The 25,690-nt window shown below is 39.3% G+C and overlaps 1 protein-coding gene across 1 annotated transcript in view; it reads right to left on the bottom strand.

Annotated features, from left to right (window-relative positions):
* Positions 1-2,257: 2,257 nt before the first annotated feature.
* pde11a (phosphodiesterase 11a) overlaps positions 2,258-25,690 on the bottom strand; it is a 49,538-nt gene continuing 26,105 nt past the window's right edge. The window contains exons 10-20 of the mRNA XM_059343202.1: positions 24,595-24,645; positions 21,112-21,258; positions 20,842-20,949; positions 18,129-18,238; positions 17,243-17,333; positions 13,308-13,408; positions 13,020-13,097; positions 12,869-12,932; positions 11,856-11,930; positions 9,389-9,472; positions 2,258-4,682 (exon numbers count right to left, since the gene is read on the bottom strand). Of these exons, the coding sequence (XP_059199185.1) occupies positions 4,449-4,682; positions 9,389-9,472; positions 11,856-11,930; positions 12,869-12,932; positions 13,020-13,097; positions 13,308-13,408; positions 17,243-17,333; positions 18,129-18,238; positions 20,842-20,949; positions 21,112-21,258; positions 24,595-24,645 (1,143 nt within the window). The 3' untranslated portion in view covers positions 2,258-4,448. The remainder of the gene's footprint in view (positions 4,683-9,388; positions 9,473-11,855; positions 11,931-12,868; positions 12,933-13,019; positions 13,098-13,307; positions 13,409-17,242; positions 17,334-18,128; positions 18,239-20,841; positions 20,950-21,111; positions 21,259-24,594; positions 24,646-25,690) is intronic.

The raw sequence follows: 25,690 nt of genomic DNA on the forward strand, positions 1-25,690 counted from the left end.
TGGGACCATTGAAGCTGAGTGGACTGGTTATACTGGGACCATTGAGGCTGAGTGGGCTGGTTATATTGGGACCAGTGAGGCTGAGTGGACTGGTTAAACTGGGACCAGTGAGGCTGAGTGGACTGGTTAAACTGGGACCAGTGAGGCTGAGTGAACTGGTTAAACTGGGACCAGTGAGGCTGAGTGGACTGGTTAAACTGGGACCAGTGAGGCTGAGTGGACTGGTTAAACTGGGACCAGTGAGGCTGAGTGAACTGGTTAAACTGGGACCAGTGAGGCTGAGTGGACTGGTTAAACTGGGACCAGTGAGGCTGAGTGAACTGGTTAAACTGGGACCAGTGAGGCTGAGTGGACTGGTTAAACTGGAACCAGTTAGGCTGAGTTGACTGGTTAAAGAGAGAAGCTGAACCAGGAGCAGACTGAGGAGAACCTCTTGTTGCATATGACTCAGGATGACGTCCGAACAGGTGAGTACAACGCTCTTATTGTTGTAACTTCCTGTACAGATGAGAGCATCAGCAACCGCCGTGTTGCCTAGTAACATTAACATAGTCTCTCTTTTTGCTTTGATGTGTGTTTGTGGCTGCAGAGTTTATATTGTCTGTTGCACCCAGCATGGTGACTTTTGATTTATTGTGCTTTATTGTCTCTTTTTCTGGTTATTTCTAGTGAGGCCACACTGAAAAAACGTGGTTGTCTATTAATTTGTAATTGATAATCAATTGCAGAGGCTGCAAAATGCCTTCTATAGGATTTTAATCGATTGGTTTGGACATCAGAGCTCTGTGGAGTTTTTCCACTATACGTTTACATTTGATGCATTTTATTTTATAAAAGCTGTTGTTTAAGTTAACAGTAGTGATCATTAATTAACTTTTTTTTTAAATGTAACGTGGTAATGTTTGCTCGGAGTACATTTTAACTGACTGGTTTAACTTTTTACACAACTTCTTTTGCTTTTACTGAAGTATTTTTTAAGAAGACATTCTTTTATTTGTCTATATATTCTGGTATTATTTCAATCCCTGGTAGATGTGGAGAAGTGGAGCAAATTTCAACATTTTTACATACTGTTGGGCATTTGAATCTTTAACAATTCATCACCATTTTCAAATATATTCATAATTTTAGTATGTAATATTACTCTATTACTATCTGAAATACTTGAGTAAATATACTTTTGTGTCAGAATAAACAAGAGGACATATAGCAGCATATTTTTATTTAAACTCTGAACAGAAACATTGCACATTTGCTTTTTCATGCCTTAGGTTTCTTTCAGTTTAGCCCGCCGTAAATAAATCCAGAGTCCAAACTGGGAGAGGAAAGAAGAAATACAAGAAGCACGTTACATTGCAAAAAAGACGAAATAGAAGTTTGGCCACATTGTAGACCTATTAGAAAAATAGAACAGCGATATTCATAATTCACGTAACATGATGCAATAGAATTTAAATCATGCATTTACGATGAGATAATGTGTTTACTGATGAAGTTCAAAGTACGAGGTATTTGTTGGCTCACGTTTGCTACATCCTTAGCAAGTGGTTGAATTTAATACTGCATAAAACATGGAATTCAAAATGTTTCTGGTCGACTTCAATTCAGCTCTTTAACTAAAATACAGTAGAGCACACAGATCCATGCCACACAATGTGCACAGTCACGTTTTTAACTCCAATTAACAAAGCAACAACACAATTCATAAGGCATACCCCAACTCAAAATAATACTTATAATAATAATAATAATATAAAAAAATAATAGCTTGTGACTGCATGGGCACTTCAGTACTACCAGTTTCAGTGTCTCAGTCTTCGTTTGGAGGTTATAAAAGCTGTTTCAGTAGCATTTGTGAGCTTTGAGAAAAGAAATCAGATTAAAGCAAAAGTCCAACATTTTAGGAAATACATTTATTCACTTTGTGGCGGTAAGTTAGATCAGAGGATACCACTTTCAAATAGAGGTACTGGTTAGCTTAGGAAAGAGGAAGAAACAGCCAGGCTCTGTCTGAAGGGAACAAAATCATCCTGCACATCTAAAGAAAAGCTGGGTGATCAATCAAATATTATTTTAAATTATGGTCTTGCCTTCCAACAATTATGAAAACAAATATTTGCGATAAAACGATTATTCAGCGCATTCTGAAGTTTTCAGGTTGTTGAGACAGTGCACTACAACATATTTGATCTGGTTAATTTTGTCAATTTTTTGTCCAATATCATTATATATATATATATATTTATATATATATATTTGTTTAGTAGCTGTCAGTAATTGGTGGAATTTCTCCAATGTAACAACATAGTTTTTCTTTATCTAATTTTTTTAACATTGATTTATTTGTGTATTTTTCAGTTCAATCATATTTTAGGTTCAAGTTGTTTTACAAATTAATCTAGGCTTGTAACATAATGTTTCCATAGTCACTGCGTAACTGTATTAAATTTGCTGTGATCTCACTTTTATTAATCATGATTATGATTTTGCCATAATTGAGCAGTCCTAATCTTAAACTCTTAAATTAATGCTTGGTTGCAATAAATTACATGTCGTTGTTTTTCACATCAAACAAACAATATGAAACACTTTAATTCATGAGCTGTAGAGATGCTGGTTGGTCTTTATTGCCTTTGGACGGAAGCAGGCTAGCTGTTTCCCTCTGTTTGTAGTCTTTGTGCTAAGCTAAGCTAACTGTCAACTGGCTGTAGCTTTATTCCAGACTCTGTTCAGACCTGCATCACCAATATGCATCGTGAGTAATCGGCTCACAAGTGGGTGTCTCTGAGTAGGTGAGTTCACATCTGGCTGTGAGATCCGTGCCGAGCACCAGAACACAAACACTGACACATTACCGACAGTATAATAATAACACTGAAAACACGAGATTAACATTGATTTCTCAGTGGTTTCTGTGACATGAGAACATCACTTGAGTGGGCGGTCCTTTATGTAACCTGACACTGCCAGATGGTTTGTTACACAGAACCATCTGAGAAGCAGACATTGGAAACTGGAAAAGGACAGAAGGTTAACAAAAATACTTGGCAGGTGATTGGCTGAACCATCTGTCAATCACCGTTTATGTTGTTTTGAACATCACGTGCCTAAACCACGCCTGTAGCTGCCAGTGGCTGCTCACAGCTTGCTGATTTGAGACTTGACGCCTGACAAAAGGGATTTGTGATCTTGTGAAGCTGACTCTTGGGTGACTTTGTGATATTGCAAGATTTCAGCCACCTTGCAGGGTAATCCCTAATGTTGCCCGGGACAAATTCACACTGCTATTGTCCCCACATGCGGCTCCAACTACCTCCGAATGTGGTTTGAGCGTTTAGATCTCAAATCGTTTCGAGTCTATTCTTACCTGGACTGGGCTGTATGTTGATGCAGGACTGAACAGGACCAAAGAGACAGATATAAAAGTGGTGTCCTCTCATATGAATAAGTGTATTTCCTTAAATATTAAAACTATTTAATATAAGTAGTTTCGTAAGTTTATATCAAATGTAAGATTATTTTATGGTTCAGCTGTCAGTGTTAAATCAGATGAAGTTTCAGCAGAAATTAATTGGTATCAGAACAACTTCAAGGCACATTGTGTGTGTTTGTGTGTGTGAGACCCTGCATTTATAAAATTGGGCAAAATAGATATCTATATGTATATAATGTTAATGCTTTGTGGCTAACATGGGGTCAAGACATAACTGCAGTCATTGGTTTTTATAAATTATGGCAAAAAAATATGTCATGGTTCAACATGGATTTCCATACTATCTAAGAATCTCAGTGAGGAGGAGGCCATGCATTTTTCATTAGGATCTTAAAACAAGGCACAGGAAGGGAGGGAGCGGAGCACTCAATTTGCATTGCAAGCGCTGTCAAAGGTCCTGCTGTTCCTGCACCCCTTTATCCTTCAGAAAGTCTACTACAGCCACATTACATCCAGAGCTTACAGGTTCTCAAACAGCACTTGTAAATAACTTAATAGCCTATGTACAGATTTACAAAAAATATCCCTGTTACTCCAGACAAAACGAGAGCAAAACGAACCACAGCAGAGACAAACATTCCTCTCCAATATGCTCCATGCCTTGTTGTGCTGAAAATCTGTGCAATGCCCAGAGTAGTTAGTGTTAGCTCACTGGTTGACATGTTGACACAGTGGTTTGAGTTTCCTTTCTGACGTGGTGTCATCAGCTGATTTGTAGCTGCTCCGACAAGCTCGCCAAACACAGCTCTGTCAGCCTCCAGCACGGGAAGACTGAAGGGAGCAGAAAAACCTCTATGATAGCGTCGCGCTCAAGTCTAAAGCTCATCTCTAGCAGCAAAAGCGAAGAGGAGCAGAGCCCAAGAACCTCTGCATGCACTGCACTGCCTCTGTTGCAGCCAGGCTACATTAAGAGGAAGAAAGCCTAAAAGATCAGCTCCGGAAACAGCATCAGAAGCTAACTAACGGGTTTAGATGGAGTGCCGTCAGCGTCGCCGCTGCAGCAGAGTGAGCTGCCCGTTTTTACCACAGTGCAGCCACTTGGTTCTGTGCTGTCTCCGCTGCAGGGGCTCGGGGGCGCAGAAACACTCTGGCCACGTTGTCTTTTCTTGTTCAGTTCCTCCCAGTTGGCCCTGTTAGCTTTGATCATGTCAACCATCGGCTGGAGTTTGGTATTCAACTTGACAAGAGTCTAAAGGGAGAGAGAGAGAGAGGGAAAGGAGAAACATGAGAATGGAAAATTACACATGAAATATGAAGACAAAAAAAGAGGACCCAGTTTGTGCCGCTCACAGAGCTATTTGTTTTTCTTTGCAACAAATATCTGCTAATATTTTATGATAATTTACAGGCATGCTAGCACCTCTGTGCGGTTTTATGTATACTAATTACTGCATGCTAACATAGCCTACGTGTCTGAAAAGTGAAGCCAATATAAATGCATTGAACCTGCATTCTCTCTAATAGCCAGATGGGGGCGACTACACTGGTTGCAAAAATAAGTCTAATTTTATTGAAGTCATTGCAAAAAAAAAAGGAAATACGGGTCGTCTGAATGCTAAATATAGGCCATGAATCGATATAATATTACCATGCAAAATATTGTGATACTATGCAGTATCGATTTTTTACCCCCAACCTCTATGAGTAATTGCCATGGGTTAAGTTTGAGTCCAAGACTTCTAAGCTGTCATTGACTTCTACACAATCGAAACTTCTTTTTGCAACCAGTGGAGTCGCCCCCTGCTGGCTATAAGAAAGAATACAGGTTTAGGGCCCTCCTGAATCAGCCAGGGTAATATGTCCACTTCTTTAATACAGTCTGTGGTTCAAAATAATGAGTTTTGTTAAATATGACCTTTTAAAAATATCCATTTTTTTTTATTTTTTTGGAGAACCAGATGCTTAGCTGTGTGAGTAGTGTGATGGTAATACAGAGAGGCACAAGAGACTGGGGCTACAAATGCAGCACATTATTCATGCAATGCACAAAACAATTGAAACAATACAGAGAACACACCACTACAATAACGGCGACATACAGTAGCTTGATAGTTTAAGGCAATGAAGTGGCTGCTCTTTAGAGATTAGAAGCACGTGTATAACGGAGATAAGTCGTCTTTCTCATTTGTCTGTGTTGAACTGTAAGTGGCAGCATAGTCAAAGCTGTCATCTGCCATTTTAATAAATTACCTAAAAGAAGTGGGGATTTTGTTCCCTATGTTCTCCTCACATTGTGTATTGGATTTCCAAGGAAGTCTATAATGAGTTGTTGTTTCATTAACCCTGTTTCATATGGAAATATATCATGTGGGCATGGGTCCCACATACCACAACATTATTCACACATATTATTATTCACACAGGAGTAAATGGGCGGCCGTTGTAAAAATGAAATAAATAAATAGGAAGGTAAGTAAGTACACCCACACTGGGGATTATGTATTGTACATATGAAAGGGAAATCAAATGTGTTGTTACACTTGGAGAAAACACAACTAATCACAGCTGCCAATTAACGGAGCTTTAAATACATTTATATTCAGAGGGTGTATTCACTAATTCACACAAACAATTAAATCACTTGTGTGGGTGGTCAACCGGAACAAAGCTTTATAATGTGGCCCAGTTCAGACATCAACACTGTTTTCTTTGTTAAAAAATAAAAAGAGCCTCTGCCCATTTTGTTCATTAAAAATTCATATTATGTCCTGAAAGGTGTTTTAAAGGGATAGTTTGGATTTTTAATGGGGTTGTATGAGGCACTTATACATAGCCATTGTATAATTTAGAATAGATGGCGGTCGACACGCCTCTGGTTTAGATAAGCAGGAATATCGCCCACAGACTGTATATATAAAGATGGACGGCCTGACAGCTCTCCATAAGTGAAGCCAAAACATCTCATTCACCCCCTGGTGGCCGGCTGCAGTAAAGGTCATAAATCCTGCTCATCCATGTTAGCAGATGGGACAAGAGCTAAACATTTTTCCCAAAAATGGTTTCTGTCATTTGAAGTAGTTCTTATCACACTGTTAAAGGAACACTCCAACGTTTTTTCATATTAAAACATGTTATTCGTTCAAGTAAGACGAGTTGATACAGACCTCTTGCGTCTCAATGCGTGCACTCAATCGCCCTGGCGCGCGGCGCCACTTGGCTAGCACTTAGCTTAGCCCAGTTCATTCATTAGGATCCAAACAGATGGACAGTTAGAAGCGACCAAACTCCTCCACGTTTTCCCTATTTAAATACAGCTACACGAGTAGTTAAACGACCAAGTATGGCGACACAAAATAAAACGTGGCGCTTTTCTAAGCGGATAAAAAGGATAACTATAATGTATGGCGGAATAGCACTTGGTAGCACTTCGACTCGGCGCAGTAATATCATCACTCCTGAGGGGAGAAGATTTTTCAGGAGTGATGATATTACTGCGCGCCAGGGCGATTGGGTGCACGCATTGAGACGCAAGAGGTCTGTATCAACTCGTCTTACTTGACCGAATAACATGTTTTAATATGAAAAAACGGTGGAGTGTTCCTTAAAGTTTGTTCAAGGATTCATCTTTCGGTTTTGTTTTGAGAAGCAAACTGAGCAGACAGGTTCTATCTTGGGAATGGTCTATGTTCATAATTGAAAGATCATCACAGGCTCTTTAAGTTCCATCCGTCTAGTATCTTAACCACTTATCTGAACTCGGGTCGCAGAGGCGCTGGAGCCAATCCCAGCTGAGAGGCGGTACATCCTGGACTATCACAGGGCTGACAATAATTCATGCTCTCATTTAAATTTAGAGTCACCAATTAAACCTAAGCTGCATGTTTTTGGACTGTGGTAGGAAGCCGAATGACTCGGTGAGAACCCTGACACGGGGAGAAAACTCCATACAGAATCGAACCAATGAAGGAAGGAAGCCGAAGGACCCTCTTGCTGTGAGGCAAGCATGCTAACCACTACACCACCGTCCCGCACTTTAAGTTAACCCAAAAAAAACATTTGCACTTAAATGTAATGTGGCACTACAAGTGAATAGAAGGTCTATTTTTCTTTCTATTCTTGCATTAAAAAAGGAATGGTTTGTTTTCCATTTAAATACCTTGAAGAGCTCAGAGATAACATGGTAAAGTCAGTTGATATAAATGTAACAGGTTGTGTTAAATGGGTAGATGATATCGTCTTGTACCGATCACAGGCTCCTGAATAGAAACCGAATTGAAGTTGTGCTGCTGCAGACTTTGTGATATCTGCAAATATTGTATTGTTGTTGTGAATCGATCTGATATCGTATCGTGATGAAACCCACAATTTACACCCCTAGTGACCCGGTGCCGTATACGGAATATTTTTGCTTCCCTTTTGGACTCGTAATCATAACTGTCAATAAAAATAATATCATACTGTGATAGCATGTGGCCTACATACAGCTTTGATTGTCAAAAATGACAAAACAGAGGATTGATCATCTTTTTTTCTGGATTTGTCTCGTTTGTGGGTTAAAAGAAGAGATTTTTCTAAAGGAGAACAGTTTATGTATCCATTATATATCCACAGTGGGGCATTGTCGTTGCTCTGTGCAGCATCATTTTTCCACTGAGGTAGACTTGGGAGAAAAAGAAGAGAGAGCCTGTCATATGGTGGGGTATGAAGATGGAAGGTTATATAATGGGGGGATTAATATTCCACAAAGTAGCGAGCCACCGCCAGGAGAAGGAGATCAGCGAGATCAAGAACGAGATCTCTTCCGCCCACGGACAAAAACCATGCCGCCTCTGAACTTCCTCTGTTCTCCCCCTTGCAAGTTTAATTGGCAGCAGCATGATCGTGAGCTCCGTATCTGCATTCTCCAAACATCAGCCTTTTACATGAGGCGGCGTGGAGACAAACCCCCCACGCAGACAACACACACCGCTTTGATGCTTTTTATCTACACTACACAGACTGTAACAATGGTGAAACCAGAGCCCCGAACAGATAAGTCTGCTCTAACTTTTCACCCTGATCCTGGGACAATTCAATAGATGAGAAGATGATCTATTGTTTGTTTTCTACTCATGATGATGAAGAGTAATGTGTTTAATATGACAGTAAAAAAAAGGAAAGAGGTTTAGCAGCACAAAAGCAGAGAATGAATGAACAGTTTTATCTTTGACTCCCTTCACAACTGTTTGCTCTCATGAATTTAGCTTCTGCACGCCTCATCTCTTAACAACCCTAATCTCCTCAGTAAGTCAGCCTGCATTTTTCTCCCACACAGCCGCTGCTGCCGGCAGTGGGAGGGGCAGGTGAGTCTGGCTTGACGTCATTCAGGAACACACGCACACACATTACTATACCGACGAGGACACAGTATAGATTTCCATTAATTCCCAGAAAGATAACAACTAGCTCTGACCCTAACATTTGCTGGGCTGGGATCCTACAATAAAACCAGCCTTTCTGTGTGTTAAAATGCCTTAGAAGATGTGCAGCCACGAGTCAGTCCTTATTTCATTACTGTGCAGCAAAGCCCAAAGTACACTGTCTTGCTGAGGGGATTTAACCTGACGACCATCACAGCTCTATTCACACACTCCACTACCTCTGAGCTGCCTCGCAGTCAGAAAGTGCACATTCATTCTGCATTTCTCAAAAGAACAGGATGCAACCTTGAAGTTGTTTCAGAGCTTTCAATAAAAAAGAACATTTTTTTTTCTTTTTCTGTGAGAAATCTGTGGCTGTAAAGAGAGAGTTGAATAGTCGTCAGTGACGGCTTCATTGCTGGCGTCAGTGAGAGGGACAATAGCTGAGGAAGGACAGTGACTACTGATGTCAGAGGCAGATGTGAGTGTGTGTGTGTGTGTGTGTGACAAGCAAACACAATGAAGGCCAGAGAGCGGCAAAGCTGCGAGCGTTTACCTCGTACAGCGGCGAGCAAATTCCATCAATCCATTCCAGCTGAAGCCCCGGCAACTCATCCTTCCTGTTTCGATCAAAGATGGCCTGAAACACAAAAGTTACAATTAAGCAGCTGTGACCAGCAGCTCTGCATGTCTAAAAAATGAAATCCCTCACCCTCTAGCAGCCATAATTTTTCCCCTAGGAGGCTGAAATTTGGCATGGAGGTTAAGTGTTGCACAGGTTGTGTGTGGATGCATGCATGTTATATGTTGCAACTATATTTACACCTAAATTTGTGCAGGAGAAACAAAGGAGCAATGTGCTCCTGCTCACCTACAAGTCCTAAAATGCTGCTGTTACTAAGAAAAGTCTCTCAAGACAACTGAGTTTATTTCACGTACATTTTCTATTCTACCTCATTCTTCTGCAGCCCGAGCTTGAGAGGCTCCACTGAGGCTGTGCTAGGGAGATAGTTACTGGGCTATGACTTAGAAGTTAATATTTAATTTCCAACACCCACACACACGCAGCGGTAAAGGTTTGATACAAGTGGCAGACCTGAGGCTACCGCATTAGTTATTTCAGAGGGGAGGCAATGTGGCTTGGCTCGATTAGTCAACAGTCATTAATTGCACACAGAAAGCTGTTGGTTTTTCCTCTCTAAGAACTTGTAACACAGTTCAGCCTTCAAAGCTCCTCAATCAAACACACAGTGCTCCTCTGTTGTGGTGCTGTGGCTTTGAGGACAGTCCAGATACGTTATGAACTCAGATCGTCATTATGATGGGAAAGTCTTTCCCTGCTATTATTACTGTGCTATTTTTACTATGAGAAAAATTAAATCACGGGTGGATTACTAAACAGGCCTACTTGGCACAGGCACAGGAGCCCAAAGTGTCCACTGGCCTTCACCTACAAAATGTTACCAGAAGAGATTTTTTTTTTTTACAAACAGTTGCAAAATAACCACAAAGACAGGCGAAGAGAAGCAACGCAACTGCAAGGGACACAAAATAACTCAAATATTACTTGCAGAGACGCTTACAGACCACAAAGAGACACATACAATGACTGCAAAGAGATGCACTGAACTGCAATGAGACATAAAATAACAACAAAAAAGCCACAAAAAACCCCCACAAAATGATCACGAAGATGCACAGAAAGAAGAACATGAAACATAACATATTTGAAATGTTACTTGCAGAGAGGCATACCGAACACAAAGATATGCAAAATAACCATAAAGACACATACAATGACTGCAAAGAGAGGCAACACAACTCCAAAGATGCACAAAACAACTACAAAAAACCCACAAAATTATCACAAATATGCACAGAAAGAACATGAGACATAAAATGATTACAAAGAGACACAAAGCGACTGCACAGAGACACAAACTGACCACAACAAGACAGAAATGACCCCAAAGAGACACAAAAACACAAAAATGTTCCTTGCAGAGATGCTTACATACCACAAAGAGATGCAAAATAACCACAAAGACACATACAATGACTGCAAGGAGATGCAAACGCAACCGCAAAGAGACACAAAAAACCCCACAAAATGATCACAAAGATGCACAGAAAAGACATGAGACATAAATAATTGAAATGTTACTAGCAGAGAGGCATACCGACCACAAAGAGATGCAAAATAACCATAAATACACATACAATGACTGCAAAGAGATGCAACACAACTGCAAAGACACACAAAACAACTACAAAAAGCCACAAAATGATCACAAAGATGCACAGAAAGAACATGAGACATAGAATAACTACAAAGACACACAAAGAAACTGCACAGAGACACAAACTGACCACAACAAGGCAAAAATGACCCCAAAGACACACAAAAACACCACAACGTCTGACAAAAAGACCACAAGAGATACAAAGGGACTATAAAAAGGGGCAAAACAACAACAAAAAGATTGCAAAGAGACACCAAAAATATGAATGAAGACTACAAAGAGATTTTAAACAAGAACAAAAAAGGCAAAAACCACCACAGTCTTTGTGTCTGTGTCTCAGTGGGGCTGGGACCTTTTGCATGTCTGTGCCTAGGGGCCGGTCGTCTCATCATCTGGCCATGAATAAATACAGTTTATTATATCAGAAAGTCAAAGCTAGTGGAGCTCCCAATACACCAGCTTGCCTTGCGTGTTTACTGAATGAATAGAAAGGTCAGTGTTTGCTTTGTGTAGGAGGAGGTTTTTTTTTTTAAGAATGATTGTTACGCGGTCCACAGTTTGCTCTTGGCACCGCAGCGAGGCAGTGGAGCGGTCAAGCTGACAATTCACTTTTCTCACACTACGAGACACGAGCTCTCATGTTTCTTACACAGTCAGTGTTTTGGAACTGCGGAGAAAATGTATCTTCGCCGTCATCAGCTCACTGGAGGTCACGGAGGTGAAACAAACTGCAAAAAGCAACAAAAAAAAGAAACGGCAGAGACGGTGGGCTGTACTCACAGAGGGCGTGAGCTTCAGCTCTGATCTCTCTCTGTCGCCCTGCTCGAAGAACTCGCTGGTCACCAGCTCTGCAACCTGCAGCCAGAGAAAAGATCAGTGTAGAGCTGCAATGATTCGCTTCATTATTGATTCAATGAGTTTCTCCATTGATCTATCGTATGGTTTTTAAAAGAAAAGAGAAGAAAAGAAACAAATCTGTATAATTTAGAAGTGGGAACTACTAATGTTTGGCATTTTTACTTGAAGAGGGACTTAAACAAGTAAATAATTAAATAGTTCTTGCAGTGGTGTAAAATAAAGTACATTTACTCTAGTTCTGCACTTAAGTATAAATTTGACATATTTATACTCTACTTGGAGTGTACTCTTTTCATGCCACTTTATAACTTTACAGACCAAAATATTCTCCTTTTAATATTTCACTGACAGCTTTTGTTACTACTTATTATCCAATTACGATTTGCACACAAAACACAAGACAATTAACAGAAAACTAATTGAAAACTATTTTTATTAGCTAAGTCATTTTTTAGGTCAAAACCTTTCTTGGTTCCAGCCTCACAAATGTGAAGATCTGTTGCTTTTCTTTTTAAATTATTTTAATAATAATAATCTATTGTTTGAGTAATAATGTTGAGCTTTGACCTGTTTGTTGGACAACACAAGCATTGTAAAGGTGTCACTTTGGGTAATAGAGAAAATAATCAGCAGATGAATCCATAATTAAAACCATCATTGGTTTAACCTTTACCAACAGTAAAATCCTGCTTTAACATTAATGAATGAGTAATAATGACACATTACAGTCATAGTTGACACTTGACTGCACAGTGAGTACTTTTAATACTTTTAAAAATATTTTTTTGAATGAGTAACATTTTCAATTCAAATCTGAATATTTCATCCACCACTGGTTGCTTGCTGCTATGGATTAATCAACTGGGGTTTTTTTTTTTTAGCTCTAAAATGGTTCAAAAATAACTTATTTTCACACATAAGAGAGTATTTCTCACCTTGCGTGATATTTCCCAAGGTTTAGTGACAGCACCAAGATCACACGCTGTCATCATCATGGATCTGAGAGGAATTAAACAGATTTATCTCGCGTGATATTCATGATATTAAAGATGTGGTGACTCTGTGTTTGTGCGTGCAGGGCGTTACCTGCACATGTCTCTGTGAGCCTTCACATTCCAGTTGTACTCTCCTTTGCTGACAAGCTCAAAGAAAGTGTTTCTGTTCCTAAAGGCAGACAAGACAGCTGTATTTGTAGGTGTAAGAGACATAAAATCCACAAGGGGGCGATATTAGCTCAAATAAACCTGCAGTTAACATTGCACAGGGATAGATTCAGTATGCTTCATTGTAAATGAGTCAGCCGAGCTCTGTGGACATCTCACTATCAGGAGATTTGACAGTTTAATAAGCGGCGTGGTGTTCAGCAGAACATACTCAAAGTAAAGCGTGAGATCTGTGGCCAGAATCGACTGTTTCAGCAGCTGCATGAGGTCACTGTACTCTGTGGACGAGAGGTTGGAGAAGATATTGTGACCCTGCGGAGAAACACACAGAGATAACATGATAAAGAATTTCTAAACACATTTTCAAACTGCACAGAAGGAACTTAAAATAAAGAACTACTAGCGCCTGGATAAATCATTCATTATGTTTCGCAGCGGTAGCATTTACTTAACCGGAGCTTACTTGTTGCATGGGGGTTTTTTTAGAGACTTTTTGAATTATTTAGTAACAGCTTGACTTTTATATTGGACTTCTGACTATATTGGCTGATACGGATCATAGTTGCAGTGTAGTTCACAAGATTTACTGCCTGCCATTTTATTTAACTGGCCTAATTCAAAGTGTGAAATGAATGCACTAAATAGTTCCCTGAAAGGGATCAGTGTGAATGCACGCTATTTTTAGAATATTTTCACTGCTTTACTTTGCTGTCAGACAGCTTTTTCTGACAGGGAACTGAAGCTGTTCTCTATGTTCACTTCAAAGCCATCAGACTCCTTTGACAAAACAGTAATTTTACCTTGCAGAACACAGAAGTTGCTGATCCTCCGCTGCCTCGATGGGTTACTTTGTTTGTGTTTTTGTGTAACTTTAGTGTTTTAAAGAGTTACTTGAAGAATGATTTGCCAAAGTTGTACAGTGACACAAACTAACTAACCCAGGGGTTGGCAACGGTTATTAACAAAAGAGCAAAACATTTTTTTTTAGCCTAACAATGAAGATAAAACAGCCCAAGTGTGCCAAATGAGAGGCTTGACACCAACGAAATATCTCAGGAGATTTGGAATTGAAAGCTAGCCTAGCGAGGGAAACTTAAAACTGGACTTGAATTTGGCAAAATTGAGAGGTAAAGGTTTTGGGCCTTAGACTTTTATAAATAAAATATAATCTCATTTAAACTAACTAATTTAAGTTGACTGAAAAGATGTTTAATGCTGTTTATAAGCAAATGTATAACATAAATTCATTTGGGCCTACACCAATGATAAATAAAGATTAAAATGTAAAAAAAATAATCGTTTCATTTTATATTTTTTTTGCAGATGGCCTTAAGAGCCACATGCTCGGCTCGGGAGCCGCAGGTTGCCTACCCCTGAACCAACCAATCGAGGTGGACAAGAAACTGTTGTGTTCTGCACAGTGAAATTACTGTTTTTTAGGAGTCTGGCTTCTGTTACCCACCAGAAAGCAGCTGTAAAATAGTAAAAATTAAAGAAATATATATATATATATATATATATATATATATATATATATATATATATACTGATATACAAATCAGTTTTGCTCCTGCCCCTGTCCACAGTAGCACATTGCTGAGCTTCCGTGCTTGTTTCTTTAACCTATGGGTTTGCCGACTGCCATCTACTGTAGGTGATACACTGACTATATAAAAGTACCTTATACAAACTTATGTAAAAAAAAAACACAACTATCCCTTTAAAGATTCCCTCAGTGGAATAAAAGAAGTTCATGTCATTGACACTTCTTTTTGTATACAATCCCACAATAGAATCCATCACATTAAATTGATACTGTACCACTGAGTGTCTATAACAGGGCTCAGCAACCTTAGACACAGGAGCCACAACTGGCACACTGGCAATAACTGAGCAAGACAGTTTTTACCAAATGACCTCTCTGATAAGGATGGCAGCAGTCTTGTACAGTGCTCATATTTCTGTTTGTTGCACTTAATTCTCCATGTTTGACATTTGCTGTTATTGCAACATTTTGTAAATGAGGGATGTCATTGAAAGCAGCAACTATCTGATAAGTTTATTCCTGATGAATATTTCTGGAAGGTTGGTAGGGTTTGATGTTTTCATAAGCTTTTAGCACCTTCAAAAGTACCAGATGGACTAATTACTTGTTACTTTATTGGTCAAAATACAGCTTTACACCCTATAAAATCAAGAACACCTCTTGGCCCCCTGTGAAGCTTTGGTGATCCTTAGTGGGGGTTGGGACCCCCAGGTTGGGAACCAGTGGCCTATATGGATGGAATATATCAGCTAAATAAAACAACAGATCCATTTGAGAATTACGTTTTGGTGTAGTGTCATGATTAAACTTAATGTTAACCTTAATGCTTATGTGGCACACTGATGAACAAGAACATGTAAAAATGACACTCAATATGAAAAAGGTTGCTGACCCCTGGTCTATAATATAGGAGAAAGTGAGTGAACGAGGGAGAAAGTCAATAAGTAAAAAGCAGTAGATTAAAGTATTAAGGTAAAAAAAAAAACCCACTTAATAATAAAACTGAATGGATCTGTGCAGGGAGGACGGAAGCCAGCAGCTCTTAATAAGTAAGCAACATCTCTCACTTCAGCTTCTCTATCATTAAAACAGGCCTCTCCCCATCATGTATTATACATTTATTCACCACTTAGGCACCCTCCTCTAGAGGATGGAGAGCTCTGTCTGTGGAGGAAATAGAACATCTAGAGGTGTTAACAGAAAAAAGAGCAGATCGGAGGGAAATATAACGACCTGCAGAATTAGCAAGGATCTTCAAAACTGGATGAGCACCTTGTTTTTTCTTCCTCCATTTAAACGCTGAGAATCCAAGTGTAAAGCCCCTGTGATTCCCTCCAAGAGCTCATGTGTTCCCATGAAATATTGAACTGTATAACAGCAGAGACACAAAGCACTTCTCTCATTCTGTCTCAATTGGAGCGGATGAAGCAAAGTGGGAAGTGAGAATGATGAGGGGAAATTGAGAGATACAAAGGGAGTGAGTGACGTTTAAAAGTTTTAAATTAATAGCTGGTGCGTGCTGGCGGATTGAATCGTGAGCTTTGTACTTGAATTAGCCACATTATTCATTTATATGCTAATAAGAGAGCAGTAGTTGAACCCCAGTATCAACAGAAACCATTATGATATTCCAAGCAAACATTTGTCAGCTTACTGTGTTGTCAGCACCACGATAATGAAGCCACTGGAACAAACCCTACTAAGCCTCGTCTCAGCTGCTCCCTCAAAACGTCTTTAATTACAACTTCATGCAAACCCAGTCACCTGGTAAAATGTCTCTCTCAACCAATTACCACCAAATCTATCGCCTCTGTAATTGCATTGATTTGAGGGCAGCCTGAGCTATTTGTTTACCCGCTCACATGCAGCAGACATTGACGCTCCACATGGTTGCCTTCAGGCACAATGGGCTTTTTTTTTTTTAAGACAAAGTGGGCTTTAGCTCTTTTTTTTCCATTTAGATAGCCAGACAGTAAAGAGATATTTATATATCTATATATCTATATATATATATATAAAAGATTTTTCTTCAATTTTTTGTTCAGTTTAATGCCTGGTAGAACTAAAGGTATATTTGTTTAGACAAATATAATGAAAACAAAATAGCTCATAAGAGTTTATTTAAAGCTGAGCTGATATCTAGCCATTTTCCATGTTTTTCTTGATATTAACACAAATCATTAGATGAGACTCCAGTGTGCTACAATGCTAATGCTACTTAAGAACTCAGTCCTGAGGCAACAGTGTTGAACTCAACCACTTACAAAGGCTTATCATATACGAATCCAGCAGTTAAATATCCGTGTGTATCACGTCCTGCACTGCCCACGTATGGATGATCAATTTCCTGCATTCACGTACATGTGACTGCAGTTTAATACAACTGTCCAATAAATCCTCATTTACTGAAGGTTCTAATGTTCAGGCTTTAAATATTGCATTGACGTTCAGGTTTTCATTATTTTCCACCGCAACTAGTTATCGATGGTGTTTGAAATGGCCCGATATGCAATAAAGTGTGTTGCTCAAACATGCAGTGGTCGGCATTAGCAGAAGCTTCATGGTAACTGCATTGCAGCAGATATTGGAACATAGTGCACCTCGCTCTGCAGGATCATCACAGCGTGGTTGAAGTGGTGGTGCTCCAGTGTAGCAGAGGTCCCATAAAGCAGAGCAAGGGCTGAGCCCGTCCTGACACACACACACACACACACACACACACACACACAAAGGCACGCACAGACGCACACAGGGATCAAGAAGAGAGATAACATAATCAGCATTCGACACATACTGAGGAAACAAAGTCTGCTGTTGAATCTGTTGTAATTCCCTCAACAATTCTCTCCGCACTCTGTCGCCAACTTATGGCTCAATAATAAAAGAAGCTGGAGAGTCGTAACCTAAACTGGAGCTGAAATTCAGCTGTTCAACATTGAATATGATCATCATTTAATGTGGAGGAAAAAAAATACTTATGAGATCTGAGCCTGGTGTACTGCAGGGTTTTAAAGTTTGGGATATTCCATCAGTTGAGTTAGTTTTCAGTTTGCCATATCTTCGTAAAAGCTGTCAAAGTTTTATTTTACTTCCTAGTTTTGGTTTTACAATAAAGTTAAGCAGTTTTTATTGATTTAAAAGATTATTTTTCGTTCCAAATAAATGATTTCTCAAGCTCATATTTACGTCCATCCTCCACCTCGTCGTTTCCGTCTGGATTTCAGATTCAGGTTACTATAATAACCTTTGTGAGGGCAGAGAACACCAAGTCCGAGCAATTTAATAGCGCTGATCTAAATGTGCTCTGAGTCAGCAGTGTTTACAGTCTCTTCGTTAAGCAGACCATTATATAAGCCTTATACAACTTGCCACTTGACTCTTGCTGATCTGGGCTGCACCACCGCAGACTGCTGCAGGTGGTAAAACACACTATAAACGGTGTGTAGGAGGCGGCGTGTTTGTGTGTCGTACAACCGCAACACTCACTTCTCCTGAAAAGCGTTGTTGGTGCCCCTGTGGTCCAAGTCATGGCACACACAACCTACGATGAGCGCTAAGGTCTCCACCTCTGTCAGAGTCTCCTGGAAGCCCGCCGTCTGATGGGCAAAGATGAGAGGAGGTCAATGAGAGAAAAGCAAACACAAAACACAAACACAAACACATACAAATATCAGCTGCATCTGTTATTCTCTTACTCTAGTAGAAGTGGAAAGTAACTAAGTATATTTAGTCAAGTACTGTACTTAAGTACAATTCTGAGGTACTTGTACTCTACTTGAGTATTTCCATTTTACGTAACTTTTTACTTCTACTTCACTGCATTTTTAGGCAAATATTGTACTTTTTACTCCACTTCATTTAGCTGACAGCTTTGGTTACTTTTCACGTTGAGATTTAACATAAAATATATGATAAATTAAATCTTATAGCAATATATTAAGTGATTGTATGAGCCATGTCTTTACAAAATTAAAACGCTGCTGACATAAAAACATCAATACAAATAATGTTATAATATATTTGAATATATAAAACAATCTGTGTGAGGCCATTCTGCATAATGAGTACTTTTACTTTTGATACTTTAAGTACATTTTTATGCTGATACTTTTGTTCTTTTACTTAAGTAGGTTTTGAATGCAGGACTTTTACTTGTGGAGTTATTTCACAGTGTGGTATTAGTACTTTTACTTAAGTAAGGGATCTGAGTACTTCTTCCACCACTGCTAGTAGATTGGATAAAGATGGGGGAGGAAACAGTAACAGTAGCAGCATCCTATAAAACTGTATCTCCCTAGATAGCCAGTGGGACTGCAGTGGCACACAGGGAGCTTTATGGCTTGGATGAATGGCTTCTGGAGGCCATGTGCTGAGTGAGTCACTATAGGTCAGTGTGGGGATAGCGGCAAAGATAGCACGGCCCTTAGCCCACTCATTAAAACACATGGCAGGAGAGTGGAGGGGCCCAGAAAAGCTTACACACTACTATTTCATCTCCCCCTGCCAATAATCAATTCAGATGGGACACCATGCATTAATGCTGTGCTTGATTAAATGAACAACACAGTGCTGTTTGTTTAACTGTGTGTGTGTATGTGTATGTGTATGTGTGTGTGTGTGTGTGTGTGTGTGTGTGTGTGTGTGTGTGTGTGTGTTGCCCAAAGGCCCCGATGAAGTAATTCTCCAGGGGGTCTCTATTCAAACAAACATCTCTGGTTTGGCTCGGCACAGAAGTGGCTGTTTGTATAGTTAGTAATACAACGAGTTATGAGTTGAATTTTCAGTCAACAAAAATGTATAATGTTCAAACTACCTTTTAATAATAACAAGATTTTAGTAAGCACTGAAGTCAGGCTCACATTAAGTGCTTCATTCATGCTTCACAATCACTGGCTTATTAACCTGCTGCTTGGCAACCAGTTGACTAGTAACGTCCAATCAGATTCATGCACGTGTACTCCACTGTCATTTCAAGCTGACACTTAACACATTTACTCTGAGACTGTCATGCCAGTTATAAATACATGACTTATGTGTATATGTTAACTGCCATCAAAGTACAAGCAAGAGTTCAAAATGTAATGCTAGTTAGTACCTAAGGTATCAAATGTCAACCTTTTTCAGTAATTAGATAAAATAATTTCAGAAGTTTAGAGAGAAATCTCTCTAAATTTTACTGAGTTTTTGACCCAAACCCAAACCTTACCTGTGTGTGCTGTGCTGTTGGTGGAATGTAACTAAGTACATCTACTCAAGTACTGTACATCAGTAAAATTTTGAGGTACTTGTACTTTAGTATTTCCATTTAACTTTATACTTCTATTTCACTCCATTTAGCTGCCAACTTTAGTTACTGTTCAGATCAGGATTTACCATGAAAATAAATGAGCATGTTTAAATTATTCCATATGTTTATAAATTAAACCACATAACAGTATATTAAGTAGTTAAAATTAGCCCTACCGTAACAGTAAAATAGTAATTATAATCCATTATTTTTTAGAATATATAAAACAATTCGAGTGGGTCTATTCTGCATAAATGTACTTATTAAAAGTAAAAGTACACACTTTTACTTTTAATACTTTAAGTACATTTATATGCTGGTACTTTTGTACTTTTACTGCAGTAAGTTTTGAATGCAGGACTTTTACTTGTAGTGGAGTAATTCTGCAGTGTGATATTAGTACTTTTACTTAAGTAAGAGATCTGAATACTCCATCCACCTCTGGTGCTAATGCTTTTGGTGTTTTAGTTTTAACTTAAATTGAGTGATGTGAGATTCATGAATGAATTGTTAACTCCATTGTCAAGCGGTAGTCAATCCAAAATCCTGCCTCTGTATGGTGCATATGCAGTTGTGCATGAGAGCCAGATTAACTTCCATGAGCTGCTGTTCCACAATCTCGTTCAGCACGACTCTCATTTAGACTCTTGCAGACTCAGCGCACACAGTGAGCCGAGGAACAAGTCATTCATGAGCACACACCCACTGAGCCGAGGAGCAAGTGAACCAAGTCTGTTCAGTGGCGCGATTCAGAAAATTGATAGGAATTGGTCTCATCACCACTAAAATCCATTTATTTGTTCATTTTGAATAGAATCCTCATTGCTGCTCATATTGTTTTAAGTGCATTTTTTGCTACAAATGATCTCTGAATTAACTCATGATCTGCAGTAATGGCAGCATGATATTTACCGTTAGCATAGCAAACATGCACTGGCAGACGTTAAAGGCATGTCTCCAGTTGTGATAGAGAACCATTCTGTAGTTTTTCCTGACAGTCAGCAGCCATCTGCACAGTGTCTGCAGGGGAAGACAGAAAACAAGAGAGACAGACATGAGCACATGGGTCAGCAGTTGTCATAAGGACACATTAGGATTCGGCTACCAAAAGGAACAGTTTCCTCGGGCGAATTCAGTCAAATATTCAAAAGGAAATAAATAAAAGAAAGTCAGCGGCCTCACCTCATAGTCAATCTTAAATTTCTGCACCATTCCCAGCTCCATAAACATCCTCAGAGCGGCCGTTATCATGGCGTCGACGTCCAGGGAGAAGTCGTCAAAGGAGAGCTTATCGATGCCCAGCTCGCAGACCAGGGGGATGTTAGCAGCCTGTTTCATCGTTGAAAGGGAAAACATTAAGGAGGAGAGAACACATGAGAATATATATGAGTTCAGAGAGCAGAAGAGGATGGAGAGGTCAGAGGATGCTGTGCCACTTTCAGATGATACATGGAAATATGGAGACATGCTAATTAAGACTCCAAGGACTCATTTGGAGAGGGTTAAGATTAATGAGGGAGCTTTACCAGAGGATTGTTTACTTTCAGAGCTTATTGACGAACATGGCTGCGCAGTAGTAATCATCAACAAATTCTTTCATTATTATTCAAACAAAAACACATGATTCCAATTAACCATATTCATACCGCGACGTCCATGTCTGCTGTCTTCAATGTGGTCTAATGAGCAGATATGTGCCCCTAGTCAGCATTTATAATATGACCGTTTCATGCTTTCTAACCTGCGTCTCATTTCAATGAGCTCTCTTACAGATCTGTTATAGTTTCAGTAAAGCTTTTGACTTCCCAGAGGCAGCGTTAGTTTATATGCTCCACATATCTGGAACAAACTCCCAGAAAACTGCAGTTTAGAGATGCCGCTTTTTCCTAAAAGGGCGAAGCCGGGTGCTGGATAGATTAAGGGACTCCTCTCGTTTAGTGATATGAGTAGAGAATAGAATAAGGGACTCCTCTCGTTTAGTGATATGTGTAGAGAATAGAATAAGGGACTCCTCTCGTTTAGTGATATGAGTAGAGAATAGAATAAGGGACTCCTCTCGTTTAGTGACATGAGTAGAGAATAGAATAAGGGACTCCTCGTTTAGTGATAATAGGATAAGGGACTCCTCTTGTTTAGTGATATGAGTAGAGAATAGAATAAGGAACTCCTCTTGTTTAGTGATAATAGAATAAGGGACTCCTCTCGTTTAGTGATAATAGAATAAGGGACTCCTCTCGTTTAGCGATATGAGTAGAGAATAGAATAAGGGACTCCTCTTGTTTAGTGATATGAGTAGAGAATAGAATAAGGGACTCCTCTCGTTTAGTGATAATAGAATAAGGGACTCCTCTCGTTTAGTGATATGAGTAGAGAATAGAATAAGGGATTCCTCTCGTTTAGTGATAATAGAATAAGGGACTCCTCTCGTTTAGTGATATGAGTAGAGAATAGAATAAGGGATTCCTCTCGTTTAGTGATAATAGAATAAGGGACTCCTCTCGTTTAGTGATATGAGTAGAGAATAGAATAAGGGATTCCTCTCGTTTAGTGATAATAGAATAAGGGACTCCTCTCGTTTAGTGATATGAGTAGAGAATAGAGTAAGGGACTCCTCTCGTTTAGTGATAATAGAATAAGGGACTCCTCTCGTTTAGTGATATGAGTAGAGAATAGAATAAGGGATTCCTCTCGTTTAGTGATAATAGAATAAGGGACTCCTCTCGTTTAGTGATATGAGTAGAGAATAGAGTAAGGGACTCCTCTCGTTTAGTGATAATAGAATAAGGGACTCCTCTCGTTTAGTGATATGAGTAGAGAATAGTATAAGCGACTCCTCTCGTTTAGTGATATGAGTGGAGAATAGATTAAGGGACTCCTCTCTTTAGCGATATCAGTAGAGAATTTGGTATTTAATTTTTTTTTTTAATTATCAGCTCGCTTTCAATGTTAAAATTTTAAATTTGAATGTACTTCTATATTTTTTCCTAAATATTTTATCTGCTCGTTTTTAGTCTGAAATTTTTATATTTGATTGTAATTTTATAAAATGTCTATTTTAAATGCTTTTATTGTTTTGTGTAAAGCACTTTGAATTGCCTTGTTGTTGAAAGGGGCTGTACAAATAAACCTGCCTAGCCTTTCTCTCTCCTCCTGTCTAACCTCACCACCACAGCCCCATGTTTCCCCTCACAAATGTTTGCCTGTTAGGTCAGCAGATATTCTCCTCTCTCTTAATTCATCGCCCCGGGTTATGAAATGTCAGCCAGGTTTGTTTGCCGCTGCCATTTGCACTCCGGTGGAATCCCAGTCAAGTGTGCTCCGTGAGGCTCCATATGTAGAGCAGTTATGAAAGAAAAAGGGGGGAGAGGCAGGAAGCAGAGCGCGGCGCTAGATGAGGGGGCTGAAAGATCACACAAGCACACTGGGAAGCGGGGTTCCTACTTTGCGGTGATGGCCACAGGGGAAAATCCTACACATGAAAGTGCAGGAAAATAGGTCATATCTATATTTCACAAGTGTCATGCCAATTAAAAACGTAGATATTTTCAGTTTTTACTCTTTATAAATAATGCACTGAGAATGATTGCCTATTGATTGGAGTAATCCATTTCAAATACCACAATTAGTTTACTTTCTTTGGGGAATTCTCGGTCCATATTTATATTTGCGAGCTACTGCAGATCTTTGGAGGAAGTGGGAAATGAAGTCTGGCTACCAATAATTCCTCTCTGTTGTCATAGATTTTTTTTCTTCCCCAGTAAAGTTAATGAGAGATTGTTATTTAACGAAATATCTTAATTGAAATGCTCACGAGCAAAAGAAATTAAATGCATTATGAGCTTAAATTTGCAAGACTTCACTTTCGTGTAAACAACAGTTACATTTTAGACACCAGAGAAATCCAAGTGTATTTTACTGCACATTACTTGCATAATACTTTTGTTAAATGGAGGGGTTTAGCAGAATCATAATAGACCTTTAATATTGTTTTTTTTTTTTCATTTGTCTTAATTGAAAGCAATAAAAAGCGGAGACATTAAGGGACGCATCTTCAGAATGAGAAAGATAATAAAGCTATATTATCGCAATTACCTGCACCACCAGAGCAAAGCTGATAATCACAGAATGTAATCCACACCGATAGTGTGTACGATATATGAAGGAAAGGCTATGCTCACCTGAAATTTTATATGGATCCTTCTAGAAGCCAATAACCATAGACTCAATAAGAGACCCAGTAGTAGTCCAATGTTATTCATATTCTTTGATAGTTTGTTTTGAACAAAACCTTTTCCTGAAACCGTTTCCTTCAGTAGAAGCCAAGCTTTATTTTACTTCTATTCCACAGACAAGAGGCATAAAAATGGGGAGAAAATAATAGCAGAGGTAATAAAGATCCCACAAAATAGTATTTGAAGTCGTGTGTGTGATTTATCCTGGCTTTGTACAGAATATCACCAGCCTTATCCTTTAACAGCAATGCTGCGAGAGTAAAAGGATGAGGCTTTAAAAAAACAACCACTGTCTCACGTGAGTTATGACTTTAATGTCTCTGTTGAGCGCAGAGTTAAAAAAAAAAAAAAAAAAAGCACTGTCAGTATAGTGGGAGACTGAAATGGGTTTACTGAGACAAATGTGGTGATGATAACGGTGAATATCTGTTACCTTGAATTTGTCAACTTCAGTCTTGGAGCAAGTGGCATGGTAAGACAGAACCTGCAAAATAATGACACTGTGTCACTCAATGTATTTTTCCCAATCATTGAAATAAACAGTAGGGCTCAGAGAGAGCTGCGGCTGAAAATCCTGCACACTGGTGTTACTGCAGCTCAGTGGATCTTCCAGATAAGGAGGTTAACATTTTGCCTCTAGAGCGGTCTACAAGAGCAGCAATGTCAGCCCCGATCCCATCGCCATGTTCTCTTCATTCCCTGAGAGAAATACCTCGCACAGACCTCCAGTTGCTTATTTGATCATAAACGCTCATGTTTATTCAGTGCTGCCAAAAGCAATGCATCTACTATTAGTTCATTCTGTGCTTCTGCTTTAAATGCTCTCTCTCTCTCTCTGTGTCTCCTATCTTGAAACAGAGCGGTGCTAACTACTATAATGCACCTGAAAGCTCCCTATTGTAATGTAAGGACGTACTGTAAAGGCTGAGTAGTGCTGAATGCCTACATACTGCGGGGCAGATGAGGGATTGCTTTTCACTGCCTCTCATTAATTTTCAATAAAACCTTTGTGAGAAGGTTATCTACAAAGAGACATCAGCACTTTTTTCATGCGTACATTCTTGTGGAAATATGGGACTAAAAAAAGGAGCCAAAGCACAAAAACCCCTGAGAGAGAATAAGTAACAAGAGGTTTCGTATTAGCCATGCAGCAGCCGTTGTTTCCAATGACTTCTGGGTAAATGTTTCAGCGCAGAGCATATGTTGGCTGGAAAGGAAAACGAAGATATCATTATAGCTAATGGAGTACAAGAACACACAGGACACACAGGGAAATCTAATCTGAGTGAGGGCATGCAGCTAACATCAACACAATGAGCACGCAGGCTGACAAAAGGAGGCTGAAGAATAAAACGTTAGCAGTGCAGAATCAACTCAACTCAACTCAACTCAACACTCTGAGGCTTCACTAGAGTTTGCATTGCAATGTTTTTGCAAGTTTAAGCAGATAAAATGATTTACTAGTGGTGCATGATATGTTTAAAAAAAAAAAAAAACCTGGTACTGATAACAGATAAATTTCCTGCTTC

The sequence above is a fragment of the Centropristis striata genome, chromosome 10 (genome assembly GCF_030273125.1).
Source record: "Centropristis striata isolate RG_2023a ecotype Rhode Island chromosome 10, C.striata_1.0, whole genome shotgun sequence".
NCBI lineage: Eukaryota > Metazoa > Chordata > Actinopteri > Perciformes > Serranidae > Centropristis > Centropristis striata.